At 47.1% G+C, this 14,373-nt stretch overlaps 4 protein-coding genes and 3 non-coding genes across 10 annotated transcripts; 3 read left to right on the top strand and 4 right to left on the bottom strand.

Moving 5' to 3' along the window:
• Window positions 1-351: 351 nt before the first annotated feature.
• Window positions 352-423, bottom strand: tRNA:Trp-CCA-2-3 (transfer RNA:Tryptophan-CCA 2-3). Its single transcript has one exon. It is a non-coding gene; the product is annotated as a tRNA-Trp (tRNA).
• A 221-nt stretch (window positions 424-644) lies between these two features.
• Window positions 645-715, bottom strand: tRNA:Gly-GCC-1-12 (transfer RNA:Glycine-GCC 1-12). Its single transcript has one exon. It is a non-coding gene; the product is annotated as a tRNA-Gly (tRNA).
• A 99-nt stretch (window positions 716-814) lies between these two features.
• tRNA:Trp-CCA-2-4 (transfer RNA:Tryptophan-CCA 2-4) lies at window positions 815-886 on the top strand. The gene has a single exon. It is a non-coding gene; the product is annotated as a tRNA-Trp (tRNA).
• A 115-nt stretch (window positions 887-1,001) lies between these two features.
• Window positions 1,002-7,948, bottom strand: Isha (Insulator su(Hw) mRNA adaptor). 4 transcript variants are annotated; one of them, NM_001103924.2, is made up of 10 exons: window positions 7,721-7,948; window positions 6,885-7,472; window positions 6,461-6,733; window positions 6,179-6,331; window positions 6,019-6,123; window positions 4,848-5,163; window positions 3,589-4,332; window positions 3,043-3,528; window positions 2,655-2,984; window positions 1,002-2,440 (listed from the first exon to the last, which is right to left on the bottom strand). In NM_001103924.2, the coding sequence occupies exons 1-10, from the start codon at window positions 7,748-7,750 to the stop codon at window positions 1,545-1,547; spliced, it is 3,921 nt and encodes a 1,306-aa protein (NP_001097394.1). In that variant the 5' UTR covers window positions 7,751-7,948; the 3' UTR covers window positions 1,002-1,544. The 4 variants fall into 4 exon arrangements, with proteins under 4 accessions (NP_001097394.1, NP_001286664.1, NP_611557.2 ...); NM_001299735.1 differs by lacking the exon at window positions 6,461-6,733 and having other exon boundaries at window positions 6,188-6,331; NM_137713.3 differs by lacking the exon at window positions 6,461-6,733.
• Window positions 7,949-8,218: 270 nt separating this feature from the next.
• On the top strand, window positions 8,219-9,299 carry hng1 (hinge1). The gene has a single exon (NM_137714.4). It carries the CDS (start codon window positions 8,286-8,288, stop codon window positions 9,231-9,233), a length of 948 nt encoding a protein of 315 aa, NP_611558.2. The 5' UTR covers window positions 8,219-8,285; the 3' UTR covers window positions 9,234-9,299.
• LSm1 (Like Sm 1) lies at window positions 9,258-9,961 on the bottom strand. Its single transcript, NM_137715.4, has 3 exons — window positions 9,829-9,961; window positions 9,590-9,774; window positions 9,258-9,527 (listed from the first exon to the last, which is right to left on the bottom strand). The coding sequence occupies exons 1-3, from the start codon at window positions 9,881-9,883 to the stop codon at window positions 9,354-9,356; spliced, it is 414 nt and encodes a 137-aa protein (NP_611559.1). The 5' UTR covers window positions 9,884-9,961; the 3' UTR covers window positions 9,258-9,353.
• A 328-nt stretch (window positions 9,962-10,289) lies between these two features.
• Xpd (Xeroderma pigmentosum D) lies at window positions 10,290-13,793 on the top strand. The gene is made up of 8 exons (NM_166429.3): window positions 10,290-10,355; window positions 10,410-10,867; window positions 10,920-11,050; window positions 11,113-11,333; window positions 11,393-11,774; window positions 11,833-12,114; window positions 12,178-12,456; window positions 12,816-13,793. The coding sequence occupies exons 1-8, from the start codon at window positions 10,351-10,353 to the stop codon at window positions 13,365-13,367; spliced, it is 2,310 nt and encodes a 769-aa protein (NP_726036.2). The 5' UTR covers window positions 10,290-10,350; the 3' UTR covers window positions 13,368-13,793.
• The last annotated feature ends 580 nt before the right edge of the window (window positions 13,794-14,373 follow it).

The following is a 14,373-nucleotide window of genomic DNA, read 5'->3' on the forward strand; positions in this document are numbered from 1 at the left end:
TATGAATAATATCTAACCACTAACAAAATGCAAAGCAACAAACAATCAAATCTAAAGTTTTTTGTTCAGTAATTTGCGCGGCTAAATCTGATTGGACACCGACACTATTTCTTCGTAAAGTGTCCTTAAATAAACCAATCGCCGCAAGGTGTAGAAATTTAGTAAAATATGTAACATTTCTAAACTTTTGATCTCCTCTCGGATATTATCAAATTTAATTGACTTAATGTTCCTTGCTGCCTGCCTGAAAAAAATTAATTAACAACGAAAATATTTAATTAAATTTGAACAATAATTTAATGGCACTGGCTGAAAACACAAAAAAGACACTTTCAAAAATAAGATCCTTATTGACCCCGACGTGATTTGAACACGCAACCTTCCGATCTGGAGTCGGACGCGCTACCGTTGCGCCACGGAGTCAGATGAGGGGAGGGATATTAGGTACCGTTAGTCACCAAATGATCATATCATCAAGAAGAAGATTCTTACTCAATTCTCAGAGCAAAATTGAGATCCTGACGACGAAAGCACAAAAGTCCGGAAGACTCCGAAAATCCCTTTTGATCTCTGACAACTAAAAAATGTAAAACTATATCCACAAATTGGTGTTTTAAGCCTAACAAATACTAAAAAATCTATTTTGCATCGGCCGGGAATCGAACCCGGGCCGCCCGCGTGGCAGGCGAGCATTCTACCACTGAACCACCGATGCTTATGACTCTTTTGAAACAATTCTGCTGAAGATTCTACAGAAGTCTCGTTCTTATGATCATTTGGGAACTAAGAGTATCTGATATCCCTCCCCTCATCTGACTCCGTGGCGCAACGGTAGCGCGTCCGACTCCAGATCGGAAGGTTGCGTGTTCAAATCACGTCGGGGTCAATGCATTCGTTTTTTTGTCCACATTTCCGATGGAAACCTAACGTTGAATGGTTTGACCTTGACAACAAGTGGGTCTACAAAAAATAAATGTAGTTAAGATATGCATGCGAGAGATGTTTTTCATTTTTTATTTTATAGTATCCGATAATATAGATATATTTGAATTGTACATTAATATGCGTGTACCTAGAATCTGCGCATTAGAAACAATTTGAGTGTTAAATATACTCTTAAAACTAAATACATAACAAAATAATAAACATTTCAAGTTTTGCGATTGCTGATTTGTTTATGATTGGGCTTCTACTCCCCCACAAGCTCCCCTGTCAATTTCCTGTCCATACAATCCGTCTCCTTTGCTAATTATTTGCTATAACTGTGTGTATCTGTTGCTCCACGTTTTCGTTGGTAGTTGTGGTTCCTATTGTACGACAATTTAAATCACTCGAATTTAACTGAATCTCTGGTTTTAAAAGCGTCCGGTTCAACCCCCACCCCCCTCGTCAAAAATGCTACGTAATCTCAATTTAAAAACGGTAAAATGTTCGCATGTATGGAGTTACACTAAAGTTACTTGATAAGGAAAATCATAAATTACAACTCATCTTGAATTTGCTCAATAATAATAAGTTTGTTTCTCATTTGATCTGTCTGTCGCCTAAGGATCAGCTTCGGCTACGACATCGGCGGAAGCAGCAGGGGCTATGGGTTCCTCCGCGGATGGAGCCTCCGTTTGGAGTTCAGCCGGCGGCGCTGGAACCGATTCCTCATGGGGCGCAGCCTCGGTTTCAATGACTGGCGGCGCCGGCCGGGGCGGAGAACCTTGAGGTTCTTTCGGGGGCTGAGTTGGAGTCTGTGGAACTGCTGGCGGTGGCAGCTCGTCATAAAGGGGCGTGCAGGCGGCTGAAGTTTCTGTTTGTGATTTCGCAACCAAAGGATCGCCGGTCACGTCGGCTGGCTTTGCGAAGTTTTCATTCTCCGCCGGCAGCTTTTCTTGCGGAGGACTGTTAGCAGACTGAGATGCTCGTTCGCCTGGCTTCTGGGCCTCCATTCTCGCCTCATAGTCTTGAAGTTCCTGATCCCAATCCTCCTCGGTGTCCACTCTAGTGGCCGCAGCCGGCGCACCGGTGTTGGTGCTACCTAATTCGGTTTCAACGTTTTTGGGCTTGGGTTCCGTCTCCGAAGCCGCCTTGTTGCCTTCATCCGTCGAACTTATTGAGTGGCGGTTGCTGTCATCTCGCGATCCCCGCCTGTTTCCGAATCCCGGACGTTCACGATCCTCTCGCGGTCCTCCGCGTCCGCCCCGTGAATTGTTGCCACGACGGTCGTCCATCATTTCGCCTCCACGCTCGCCACGGAATCTATTACCGCCTGGCCCACCGGGACCACCACGCCGCTTGAAGTTGTTTCCGCCCTCGTCCTCATCGTCGCTCCAACGTCCGCGACCTCCAGGACCGCCACCTCCTCCTCCGCCCACGCCGCGAACACCGCCTCCACTTTGACCTCCACGTCCTCGTTGGTTGTCATTGAAGGGATTCCGAGGATTAAAGAAACCTGAAACGAACGTTAGCATAAATTGCACAAATTAGTTTACATAAAATGTTCCTTATATAGTTGCAATAAAAAAAAAATTAATAAAGTTAAATTAATTATTATTTATATACACCTGGTAAACATAATATTTACACGCATAAAAAAGATGCCACCAAATTCTATTATCGTTTTTTCTTCTTCTTTCGTCTTTGCTTCAAATTCCCACGATTCTCACCTGGTCCCTGCTGACGTCCGCCCGGACCACCGCCGCCGGTTCCAGCACCGCCGGGTCCACCACCGCTGGGTCCAGCACCACCTGGCCCACCTCCTTGGTTGCGCATAAACATGGGCCCAACGCCGTTGCCACCGTTACCAGCTGGTCCACCCATGCGCTGGTTGAAAGAAGCCGGCGGCGGGATGCGCATCTGCATCAAGCTGGTGGGCTGATTGAACCGATTGTGATTCATGTTGGGCGGGAAAAAGTCGCCTCCGGGGCCTCCACCGTTATGGTTTCCACGCGGTCCCATTCCTCGTGGTCCACCCGGTCCACCGCGATTATCAAAGTCTGCAATGCGTTTTAGTTTAGTGAGCTGCGAAGATTCGTACCATTTATGTCGACTCACCCATAAAGTCCGGTCTTGGCATACCGTGCTCAATGGGATTAAGGTTCAGACGCGCTCGTGCCTCGTTAAAGGCTGCGTTCGGTCCGAGTCCAGATCCCGGACCACCACCACCTCCTCCATTTTCGGCGCGCCAGCGTTCTGCCGCTTCAACGACATCATCTCGTCCGCCCCAGCGCGAGTTGCCCGGTCCCCTGGAGCGATCCCTATTATCCCGATCGCGCTCCCTGTCCCGCTGCTGGAACATCTCGTTGGCCATGGCCGCCGGCGATAGGTCCACATTGCTGGGCGACGGATTAAAGTTGGCTTGCTGTTGCGGCGGCAGAGGTGGGGCGTCTTCCAGGTCCATTTCAATGTCCATTTGATCATCGCTCACGTTGCCACTATTGCTAATCTGCCCACCGCTCGGTATGGGTGGCGGCACAGCTCCAGGCGGAGGAAATGGAGCTCCCGGTGGCAAGGCCATAGGATGTGGTGGTCCCCCAATGCCTGCAGGAAAAAAAATTAAAATTAAAGCTTGAAGTTCAATTTTACGAGATTATTATCTACCTGGAAAGCCAGGAGGCATCATTGTCGGTGGCATCATCATTGGAGGAGGCATGTTGGTCGTTGGCATCATCATCGGTGGCGGCATATTTGTTGGCGGCATCATTATGGGCGGTGGCATATTAATGCCCATGGGTGGGGCCATCGGAAATTGTCCCCTTACCATACCCATGAGCCCCGGAGGTGGGGCTCCCGGACCCGGTGGAGGACCCACTGGGCCGACTGGACCAACCGGTGGTGGTTGGGTTGTATCGATACCAAATATCAGATTTGGCGGTGGAACACCAACACTTGGCGCACCAGCTGCCTCCGCAATGGATGCACCCTTGTGCTCCTTGGCAGCATTCTTGGCCTGGTTAATCTTCTGCTTCATTTGGATGGGCATAGTATCTTCGTCGAACATACCACCCTCCTCCAGCGCGTCGAAGTCCGTATCCGAACTGAGTTTGGACCAAGGAATGTAAGTAACACCCAATTCGAGGTCCCAGTAGTCCTTCCACTCCTTGCTTTTCACACCCTTGCCGGCGGCCCATGAAATGGTGATGGCTCGTCCCTGCAGCTTGTGGTTCTTCAGAGCTTGCATCGCCTTGTGGGCGTCTTGGCGTCGGTTCATTACAATAAAAGCGCATCCACGCGGCACAATCTGATCGATGCTCACTATATCGCCATATTCGCCAAAGGTATCGGACAGCTCCTCCTGGTAAACAAGCTTAGACAGGTGGCCCACCCACAGCGTAGTGCTGCATACTGAAAGCAAAAGCATTGGAATGCCGCATTAGTTTTTGGTGTCTGAACATGTTGTCAATATGCCCATTTGCCTTGTTGAGGTGTGAGTGCCACTGTTGGGATAGTGTTTAGAATTCCTTATCCTTAAGTATATTTACCAAGATTTAAACTATGATCTATGTACTTCATTAAGAAGCCAGTTCTTGGTAATTAAGCTTAAGTATATATTAGTGTAGAACACAACGTTTGTTTGCATCCTTATGTATATGTATGTAAATCGGGTCTCAAAAAATATTGCTCGAAAACGCATATTATATAGGGGGATATTCTAAGATCAAGAACCACTAAAGCTAAACACACACACGTCAACCGAGCCAAAGGAGCTGCAGAGAAAAGGAAGTAAATCTTTAGGATTATCAAAAACAAAAACAAAAAAAAAAAAGAAGGAAAAACAGGAAAGCACACAATGCAAATGGATCTTAAGAAGCACCATCTTGTGGCCTTTAAGATCCATTTATCATTCCCGTCATAGTTACCACTGAGATGCTCCTTTTTGATGTCGGGCAATCCCTTCTTGCGCCGCTCACGCTCGTGTTCCCGATCGCGTTCCTTGTCTCGATTGCTACGATCCATGCGATCCCGGTCCCTTGATCCGCGTCGCCGGCTGGACCGTGGTGATCGGCTGCGCGATCGGGAACGAGTGCCACGCCGACGTCGATCGTTGCCCGTGCCTCCTCCGGCGCCACGTCCTCGCGGAGATCTCGTCCGGCTGCGACTGTTCCGGCGACTGCGCTTGTAGCGATCACGGTCGGGCGTCGGGCTGCGGGAATCGCCACCATCCAGATTGATCACCTATCGGAGATGGGAGTGTTTGCAAGAAATTTGAGAGTGATACGTGATAAAAATTTTGTTAAGAATAAAAAAAAAAAGTTCAGTGGGATAGAGAGGATTCGGGATTAGTGGCTGGCCACAGGGCGAATACGTTATTATCGACTCAATAAACTGCATTCTTTGGCGTGTGTTGACGTGTGGTTCTGTTTCGCTTTCGACTTTCATTCATCTAGTTATTTCGGACTAATTGGCAATTTGCGTTTTCGAGCAACATTTTTATTTACATATTAGGAACTTACCAAACGTTGTTCTAGCATCGGGTAACGAGTTGTTCCGCCGGATATTATGTGGATTTTAAAACCTTACCTTTGGCTTCATTTGCATATTTTTTAAATATTTTACTATTGGTTCGACTTATTCAAATATTGGCAATTGTTTTATAGTTCAAATATATGTTGGGGACATATAGATCGACTTATGAAACTGATTTAGGGTTTGCCCAAAAGCATCATCTTTTGATTTTAAACATTTTTTTTACAACAAAATAAAATTTAATTTTAAATGGATTGGGAATTGAATTGTTTGCATATTCAAGATATATAGTATTAAAGTTATTGATTAAATAGTGCAAGACCACCCCGTTACAACTAGTTGAATCAATTTGGATTCGAACACGCTAATATCCCATCAGCTATAACAACATATTGAACACATTTCCAGGATTAACTGCACGTCAGCACAAGGCAAATAGTATCACCCGTTTTACATCTAATATGTTTATACTTTAGACCAAAATTAATGGCGAAGTCTTGGTGAAAAGCATACACAAGTCGGACCCCAGGAACTAAGATAGATTGGAAAAGTAGAAGGGTATACCTCTATGGTCTGTTGCTCCGATATGAACTCGACATCCTTGTTAAGGTCCATGCTGTCGTTCATGTTCATGCCCATGCCCATGCCCGGCGGCATACCAGCATTTCCCTGAAAGCAAATCATAATGAAAATATGTACATCGTCATGAAATCATAAGATGTACCTTCATTACGTTCTGGAAATGCTGCTGCAGTGCCTCGTCCTGATAGCGATGCTTCTGGTTCTCCTCCTGCGGCTTCAAATTTTGGAAGTTCTGCAGCGTATGGAGCTGCCGCAGCACATTCGGATTGTTTAGCAGCTGCTTGATCTTCTTCTCCTGAAAGAGTTATTTAAAAGGTTATTCAAAATGGGATCGATCTAATGTGAGCAACAAAAGCAACAAATAGAAACTTAAGATAAACAAAACTATCTAAATGAAGAGATGTGTTAATGGGGTTCGCCATACGTCTAACAGGTTTGAAGAAGTGGGCGGTGAGTCGTCGCCCATACAGTGGTGATCATCTGCCATCAGCATCTGCAGGCCTTCATCTTCTTCCTCGATGATCTCCCGCACCTGGTAGTCAATGTCGTGCGAGCTCTTGACATATTCCCGTTTGTGATGATGCGACTTGCTGGTCTTCGACGAGCACGAGACCACCGACTGTCGTTTGGAATAGTGTTGCTCCGAGTAGTGACGCTTGGAGCTGCTGCTGCCACCGCCGAACTTCTCATGGCCCAGCTAGCGATTGGGCGAAGGGCAAAATGGGCGGTTAGTGGGCAAGACATGAGAGACAGAGAAATGTAAATGCAGCAGAATTGTAGACGATGTTAGTTAAGCCATTATCCAATACTAGACACCTGTAGAAGCCTCAACCGAAAGCATCACTTACCGACAAGTCGGGCATGGCACCGCCCATCTTATCGTCGCCCCCGGAGCTGTTCATGCTTATCTCCATTCCGGAGCTGTTTAGACCGTTCGGACCGCTCGATATGTCCGCCAGGCTAAGAGCACCGCTGCTGCTGGGTCCTGGACCCACGCCGCCGCCCTGTCCTCCACTGCCACCCACCGGAGGCATCTGGTGGTAGATTGGGTGGTTTGGGTCGGCCAGGTCGAAGATCGGCTGAATGACCTCGGACTTGAAGACGTTGTTTTTCTGCCACAGGTTCAGTACCCGGATGATGCGACTCTTGTCCTCCGGAGCGCACCGGAACAAGTTGGCAAAGGTCTCCGTGAGATTACGCTGGAATCGGGGCGCGAACAGATCCTTGTCCATACCGTACTGGTGGCGCGACTGGCGCACTATCGAGTCGATTACATACAGCCCGGGTACTTTGTACTCCGGCTTGCACTTCAAGATGAACTTCTCCACACTCTGGACGACGTGCTTATACAGCTTGATGGCCCGCATCGCCGACTTGGTGATGGCGGCCATCTTCGCTTTGGAAATGGGCGGTCGGCTGTCATAGAGTCCGGAGAGCTAAGGAGAAATATAGATGTTACAGTACGGCTATAGTTTACGGATATCTGGGACATGGAGTTATCGTTATCGGGTGCTGGCCAAAAAGCAACCCTGAGCGGTGCTGTTCGGTGCTCTGCCTGCGCCTCCAGCAGGATCTGTATACCTCCCGCACATTGGACAATCCGAATACCGACTTCAAGCGGACATTGTGCAACCACGCCGGCTGCTCCATAACGAACCTCGTTTCTAATGCATCTATAGCTTACCTCATTGTTGAAGGCAACCACGGTTTCCATGTTCAATTGCTTGGTTCACTCACGGCACGCACACACAATATTTAGTTTTGCATACTTTGGTTGGTCAACACAATCGTTTAAAACTGGCGAAAAACAATTTTCTCGACCTTTCTGCGGTTTCCACGGCTTTTAAAAAAACTTTTTACAAAGCGTGAAAAAAATGGCTGCCCTAAAGCCTGAAGCGTTGCCAGACCTGTAAAGTTGACATTTTCAAGGCATTTCTGGAAATTGTGCTGTTAATGGCAGTGTGACCGTATGTGGTGCATAACGTTTCGGTATTAAAAAATTTTCCAAATATTTATAAAAAATAAAACGAAATAGAATTTTCATTATGGAATCCAAAAGTTTCATATAAAAAAATAATGACAACAAAATAAAAATGACCTTAAATAAATTTAAATGAAATCAAATCTTCTTAAATGTACTACCTTTTAAAAATAATCGCTATCGGCGGTGTCGATCTTTTTAGCATTGTGTCGATGACAATACATCTGGCAACACTGGTCAATATTAAACATATATTAAACAAATTAAAATGAGCTCAAACCACCGTCCTCTGGACGATTCGGATATCCTCCTAATACAAACCATCCGCGAGACGCCGTCGCTGTACGATCCCCAGCTGCCCTCCTTTCGGCTGTCGCAGCGCAAAGAGGAGGACTGGGCAAAAGTGGCGGATTTGCTAAACATCTCCATCTCAGACGCTCGGCGACGGTGGACGTGTCTGCGGGATCGCTATTCGCGGGAGCTTAAGCAGAAGCGCCTGCATCCGTCCGGCGAGTTTGGTCACAATGACTTCTTTCGGAAGATGGACTTCCTGCGGGACTTTGTGCGCAAGAGACGCGAGCGCAGAGGACGCGAACGGGATCGGGAACAAAAGCCAACCGGGTGGATGAAGGTTGATTTACAGCGACGGCGTCGTACCCGCCTGCCTATTGACACAGAGACCTTGATCGAGGAGCAAGGTTCGCACGCCTACGATGAGGGCGAGGAGCAACACGACTACGACGCTAAGCTGGAGTCTCATACCACACAATCGGAGACGTATTCGGTGGTCGTGGAGGCGGACGATGGGCAGGAGCCCGAACAGGAGAGCTTCGATGAGTTCCTGGGGGATGCGGAGTGCGAGCAAAAGGTCAAGGTGGTCACAATTCATCCGGAAATCGCTGCTCCGAATGCGACGTCCGCACCTGAGCCTATTGAGTCTAACCACGCGGATCTGAACTACTTGGTCTGTATGCCGCCCAATGCGAATCAGGAGCGAGAGCATTCCGCCCCAGAATTACCCAATCCCACGGCCGTCATCACCCAAAAGACTTGCGAAACAGAGGACGACTTCTTTTGCAAGTCGATTGCCGCGTATTTGCGCCAACTGTCGCGCGTGCACAAGATCAAGGCCAAGGTGGAGATGTACCAGATTCTAGAGAAGTACATACTGCTCGAGGAGTGCGGAAAGGGGTCGGGTGCGGGCGGATCAGGCTAAGCAGGTTGCATGCAATATGTACATAGGTTTTAACATAGTTTTTTAATGCAGTACAAATATACAAAGAGACGAAAATCTTTTGAGCTTAATCTAACTTTGTGCTTAGGAAAAAATGGAGTCTTAGCAGAAGTCCTCGTTGATTATGTTGGCATCTACGGCCAGGCCTCGTTCCTTTAGTGCCTTGGATACTAGGCGGTGTTTCTCCTGCCGCTGCTCCTGTTCCCTACGCTGGGCGTCCAGGATTTCATCGACGGATATCTCTTTGAGTGGCAGTTTCTGCTCCTTTTCACGGTCCTTTTACGCATATTTAAAGGGTGTTAATCAGTCATATTGAAAAAGTATCGAGTAAAGCTTACTATTTCGCCCAGTAGCACCACATTCTCCCCGCGAATGATGAAGACTCCGCGAGGAATGTCGCCGTATTCGTTGCCCACATGTATCCGCTCGATGGTGCGTTGCAGCACCAGGTTGGCGAACTGGTCCACGGACCGCAGGTATCCAATCAGAGTCCGTCCGTCTCTCAAAAGTACCATCAGTTTCTCTGCAATGCGCCGGTTTTCAACGACTGGCCTTCCTTTCATTCGGATTTACTCACTGTCAACCTCTTCCAGGAGGTGAGCCGTGCCCGCCAGCGGATTTAAGTCGTCCATGCTATGAAAATATGTGGGATTTAGATAAATAAATAAACTGAAGCAACTAAACTTTGGTCTAAATTTTAGTATTTAATATTAATGTAACCCTCGCTGAAGGGTTTAAAAAACCACAATGCTCTAGAAAAAAATACTAAAAATATTACTACACTGTTCAACGAAACTTATAAGATATTGCTTACTGAAATTGATGTTTTTAGTTTTAAAATGCATAGATATTAAATAGTTATTATTAATTTTCAAACAGTTAAAAATAAGATTTCTGCTCTAACATCAAATATTTTTACGCTGTTCACAGAGTTACAAAATAAAAAGAAGTTGACCAAAAAAATATCAAAACTTGTACTCAATCCATGCAAATTTTTCACAGCCCCATCGATAACGATGGTACAAATTCTATACCTCGATAGTACCATCGATAGTTTGCCGGCACAGGGAATTGTGAATTATCCCGGAATAGGCGAATAATGAAGTAAGTGGCAGAACGGGATAAATGAAAGTACTCCTTTAACAACCCAGTCCACAGGCTCAGCGTGGACGGCCTGTTGGTGTACTTTCCGTACGAGTACATCTACCCGGAACAATATGCCTACATGCTGGAACTTAAGCGTAGCCTGGACGCCAAGGGCCACTGCCTGTTGGAGATGCCCTCGGGAACGGGCAAGACGGCCACGCTGCTCTCCCTGATCGTTGCCTACATGGTGGAGCATCCGGAAACGGTGCGCAAGCTCATCTACTGCTCGCGTACTGTTCCGGAGATCGAGAAAGTGATCGCCGAGCTGCAGAACCTGATGGTTTACTACGAGCGCCACTGCCCCAATCCACCACCCTTCACCGGTCTGGTGCTCAGCTCTAGGAAGAACATGTGCATCCATCCGGAGGTCAGTAAGGAGCGCGAGGGCAAGGCCGTGGACGGTAAATGTTACGGACTCACTGCCAGCTACATTCGCGAACGGCACGAGATGGACACCGAGACGCCCATTTGTAAGACTATTGTTATCCATATGTAACCATTATTTCAACTGCGAACTTGTAGGCCAGTACTTTGAGGGATTTAGCCTGGAAGGCAAGGAGTCCACATTGCCGGTCGGCGTCTACAGCATCGATGATCTTAAGGAATACGGTCGGTCGCGCAACTGGTGTCCCTACTTTTTGGCTCGCTATGCTGTGAGTTTTTTCGTTTGAAAATTTCAAGACTAGATTTGACTATATCTTGCATTCTTTACCAGATTGCCCATGCTCACATTGTGGTATACAGTTACCACTATCTATTAGATCCGAAAATTGCCCAGGTGGTATCTAAGGAAATGAGCCGCGAGTCCTGTGTGGTCTTTGATGAGGCGCACAACATCGACAACGTTTGCATCGATTCGATGAGTGTGAAGATCAACAGACGCACCGTGGAGCGAAGCACGAATGCTTTGAACCATCTAACTAAACTGGTTCAGGAGTAAGTTGTTCAGGATATGCGACTGGTTTATGGCCAAAAAAAACATTCTTAATCTACAGCATTCGCGAAGAGGACACAAATCGTCTGAACGAGGAGTATCAGCGCATGGTGCAGGGTCTGAAGGATGCCAGTGTGCAGCGCGACACGGACATGATCCTGGCCAATCCGGTCCTGCCAAACGATGTCCTAACCGAGGTGGTGCCCGGAAATATTAGGAACGCCGATCATTTCCTTAGCTTTCTGCGTCGATTCATCGAGTATATAAAGACAAGACTGCGCGTTCATCATGTCGTTCAGGAGTCACCTGCGGGCTTCCTTAAGGATATTTCCTCCAAGATTTGTATAGAGAGAAAGCCTCTGCGTTTTTGTGCTGAGCGCCTGTCCAGTCTGCTGCGCACGCTTGAGATCAGTGATTTGACGGAGTATGGAGCCCTTACACTGGTGAGCTTTCAAATTCCATACAAGGTAAAAGCGATATTAATGCTCTTTCTATTTTCAGATTACACACTTTGCCACCCTGGTGTCCACCTACACAAAGGGCTTCACAATCATTATAGAACCCTTCGACGATAAAACGCCGACTGTTTCGAATCCCATTTTGCACTTTAGTTGCCTAGACTCTTCCATTGCCATGGCTCCGGTATTTTCGAGATTTCAAACCGTGGTCATCACTTCTGGCACATTGTCACCCATGGACATGTACCCGAAGATACTCGATTTCGATCCAGTGGTGATGAGCAGCTTTACCATGACACTAGCCCGTCCGTGTCTTCTTCCTATGGTAGTTAATCTATATAATCCAACAATCAGTCATCACAATTATCTGAATGTTTATTCCAAACAGATTGTATCGAAGGGCAACGACCAGGTGACCATTTCGTCCAAGTTCGAGACGCGAGAAGACACCGCCGTCATTCGAAACTATGGCCAGCTTTTGGTGGAGGTGGCAAAGACAGTGCCCGACGGTATTGTATGCTTCTTCACCTCCTATTTGTACTTGGAGTCTGTGGTGGCCTCTTGGTATGATCAGGGAATCGTCGATACCCTGCTTCGCTACAAGCTTCTATTCATTGAGACTCAGGACAATGCCGAGACCAGCTACGCCCTGATGAACTATGTTAAGGTAATATACATATATGCTTTCAATTCTTAGAAAACCACGACTGGATTGCTATGGCTTCTAACCAAATGTTCTTGACACAGCAGCCTCGCTCTCATTATGATCCGCTCCCTTGGTGGTTGGATCATGTTCAGACCACTAGTTCGCAGGGTTATCTAATATTACTTGAATTATTTGACATTTTTTCGACAAAAATCCAATGAGCATTTGGATAAGCATGCATGTGCAACCAGTCTCACCGCAATGATGTTCCCATTTTGTGGTTTTTAAATGTTATGTTTGCTCACAGAACGGATATTTATCCCCTTCGCTTGTTCGCAAAGTTGACTAACCCCAATCAACCCTCCCATTTCGACTTGCAGGCCTGCGATTGTGGTCGTGGAGCAGTGCTGTTGGCTGTGGCGCGTGGCAAGGTCTCCGAGGGTGTGGATTTCGACCATCATTATGGTCGCGCGGTGCTCATGTTCGGCATCCCCTACGTGTACACGCAGTCGCGTATTCTGAAGGCCCGGTTGGACTACCTGCGGGATCAGTTTCAGATACGTGAGAATGACTTCCTGACCTTCGACGCCATGCGTCATGCTGCCCAGTGCGTGGGTCGTGCACTGCGCGGCAAGACGGACTACGGCATCATGATCTTCGCGGACAAGCGCTTTTCGCGCCACGACAAGAGGTCGCGTTTGCCCAAGTGGATCCAAGAGCATCTGGTGGACAGCTTCTGCAACCTGAGCACGGAGGAGGCCGTCCAGCTGGCCCGTCGTTGGCTGCGGCGCATGGCGCAACCGTTCACACGTGAGGACCAGCTGGGCATCTCGCTGCTGACCCTCGCCCAGCTGGAGAACATGGAGCAGGAGAAGCTGGAGCGGCAGGCTCAGGGCAAGCAGGGCGTTGGCGGCGAGGTGCAGGAGCTGTGAGATGTGGAAGGTGCTCTGCCAACCGGCTCTTTGTCGACTGCCTTCCGGGAATAACTCAACACAGCACAAGCCGTCAGCTAATGACATTGAATGCCATTAAATGCGGATCACAACGGCGATGCTGGAAAATTTAAAAGTAAAATTTTTTGTTTTTCGGCTGCCATGCAAATCGAACGTAAATGTCCAATTAATGGCTAATTAATATTATTTATAATTTCGCGGGCATGACTAACTTAACTGGCCGCTCAAGGCGGCGAAAGGGCGCAAGCGCAGCGCGAGTTTTGCTCTTGCAGTTGTATTTGTATCTATACCTGTGATTGTATCCGGATTTGTTGAGCTGCAAATTTAGAACTAAGCGATCGTGAAGTACACTAGCACACAAAGTATGCTAACACAATGTAAAATAAAGTAAATATTTCTTTAAATATACTAGGTGTTTTAGTTCAACTCCAAACTTATGAATACTTTAACCGAATCCTAAAATCTAGGACACCTAGCTTACCAGAAGAATCATGATTTTATAGAGTAACTTTGATGATTGGCATATAATATAGTGCGGCTGTGGAAAAATATGGTTCGTTGCATGCAATCGAACTGCATTTTAGTCATAATAATTGATGATGCGCCTTCCTGGCTGGATGCCCGCCGTAATTCAATTTCAGGGGCTCGCAAACGGGCTCCAAATGAACCGCGATGACCGAACAAATTTCTGACATGCACGATTTAGCCTGAAAATGGCATTGTTGTTGTAAAACGAACGCTATCGCCTCATAATTGCCAATGACCCGTTTACGATGCCGTCCAGTCGCAGCGGGGTTATCAAATTGAAATTATTGTCAAGCCGGGGTCCAAAGCCAGGCACCAACGTTTCCTTAATGGCCGTGTTTTCTTCTTATCACTTTTGCCTTTCTTAATTGTTATATTTTGGAAATACATATGTTTACTCTGTCAGAAGTTATGCCAATAAAGTATCCAAAATGCTTGACCGCCAAACAAGTAACCAAAT

Source organism: Drosophila melanogaster, chromosome 2R (genome assembly GCF_000001215.4).
Source record: "Drosophila melanogaster chromosome 2R".
Classification (NCBI taxonomy): Eukaryota; Metazoa; Arthropoda; class Insecta; order Diptera; family Drosophilidae; genus Drosophila; species Drosophila melanogaster.

Excerpts from the sequence above, each read along its gene's own strand:
- Isha (NM_001103924.2), bottom strand. The coding sequence starts at position 7,750 with ATGGAAACCGTGGTTGCCTTCAACAATGAG. Across the intron at positions 7,473-7,720 it reads TGGTTGCCTTCAACAATGAG|CTCTCCGGACTCTATGACAG; the intron begins GTAAGCTATAGA and ends ATTTCTCCTTAG. Across the intron at positions 6,332-6,460 it reads CTTCTTCAAACCTGTTAGAC|GAGAAGAAGATCAAGCAGCT; the intron begins GTATGGCGAACC and ends TAACTCTTTCAG.
- hng1 (NM_137714.4), top strand. The coding sequence starts at position 8,286 with ATGAGCTCAAACCACCGTCCTCTGGACGATTCGGATATCCTCCTAATA.
- LSm1 (NM_137715.4), bottom strand. The coding sequence starts at position 9,883 with ATGGACGACTTAAATCCGCTGGCGGGCACGGCTCACCTCCTGGAAGAG. Across the intron at positions 9,775-9,828 it reads CCTCCTGGAAGAGGTTGACA|AGAAACTGATGGTACTTTTG; the intron begins GTGAGTAAATCC and ends GGCGCATTGCAG. Across the intron at positions 9,528-9,589 it reads TGGTGCTACTGGGCGAAATA|GACCGTGAAAAGGAGCAGAA; the intron begins GTAAGCTTTACT and ends TATGCGTAAAAG.
- Xpd (NM_166429.3), top strand. Across the intron at positions 12,115-12,177 it reads GTCCGTGTCTTCTTCCTATG|ATTGTATCGAAGGGCAACGA; the intron begins GTAGTTAATCTA and ends TATTCCAAACAG. Across the intron at positions 12,457-12,815 it reads CCCTGATGAACTATGTTAAG|GCCTGCGATTGTGGTCGTGG; the intron begins GTAATATACATA and ends TTCGACTTGCAG.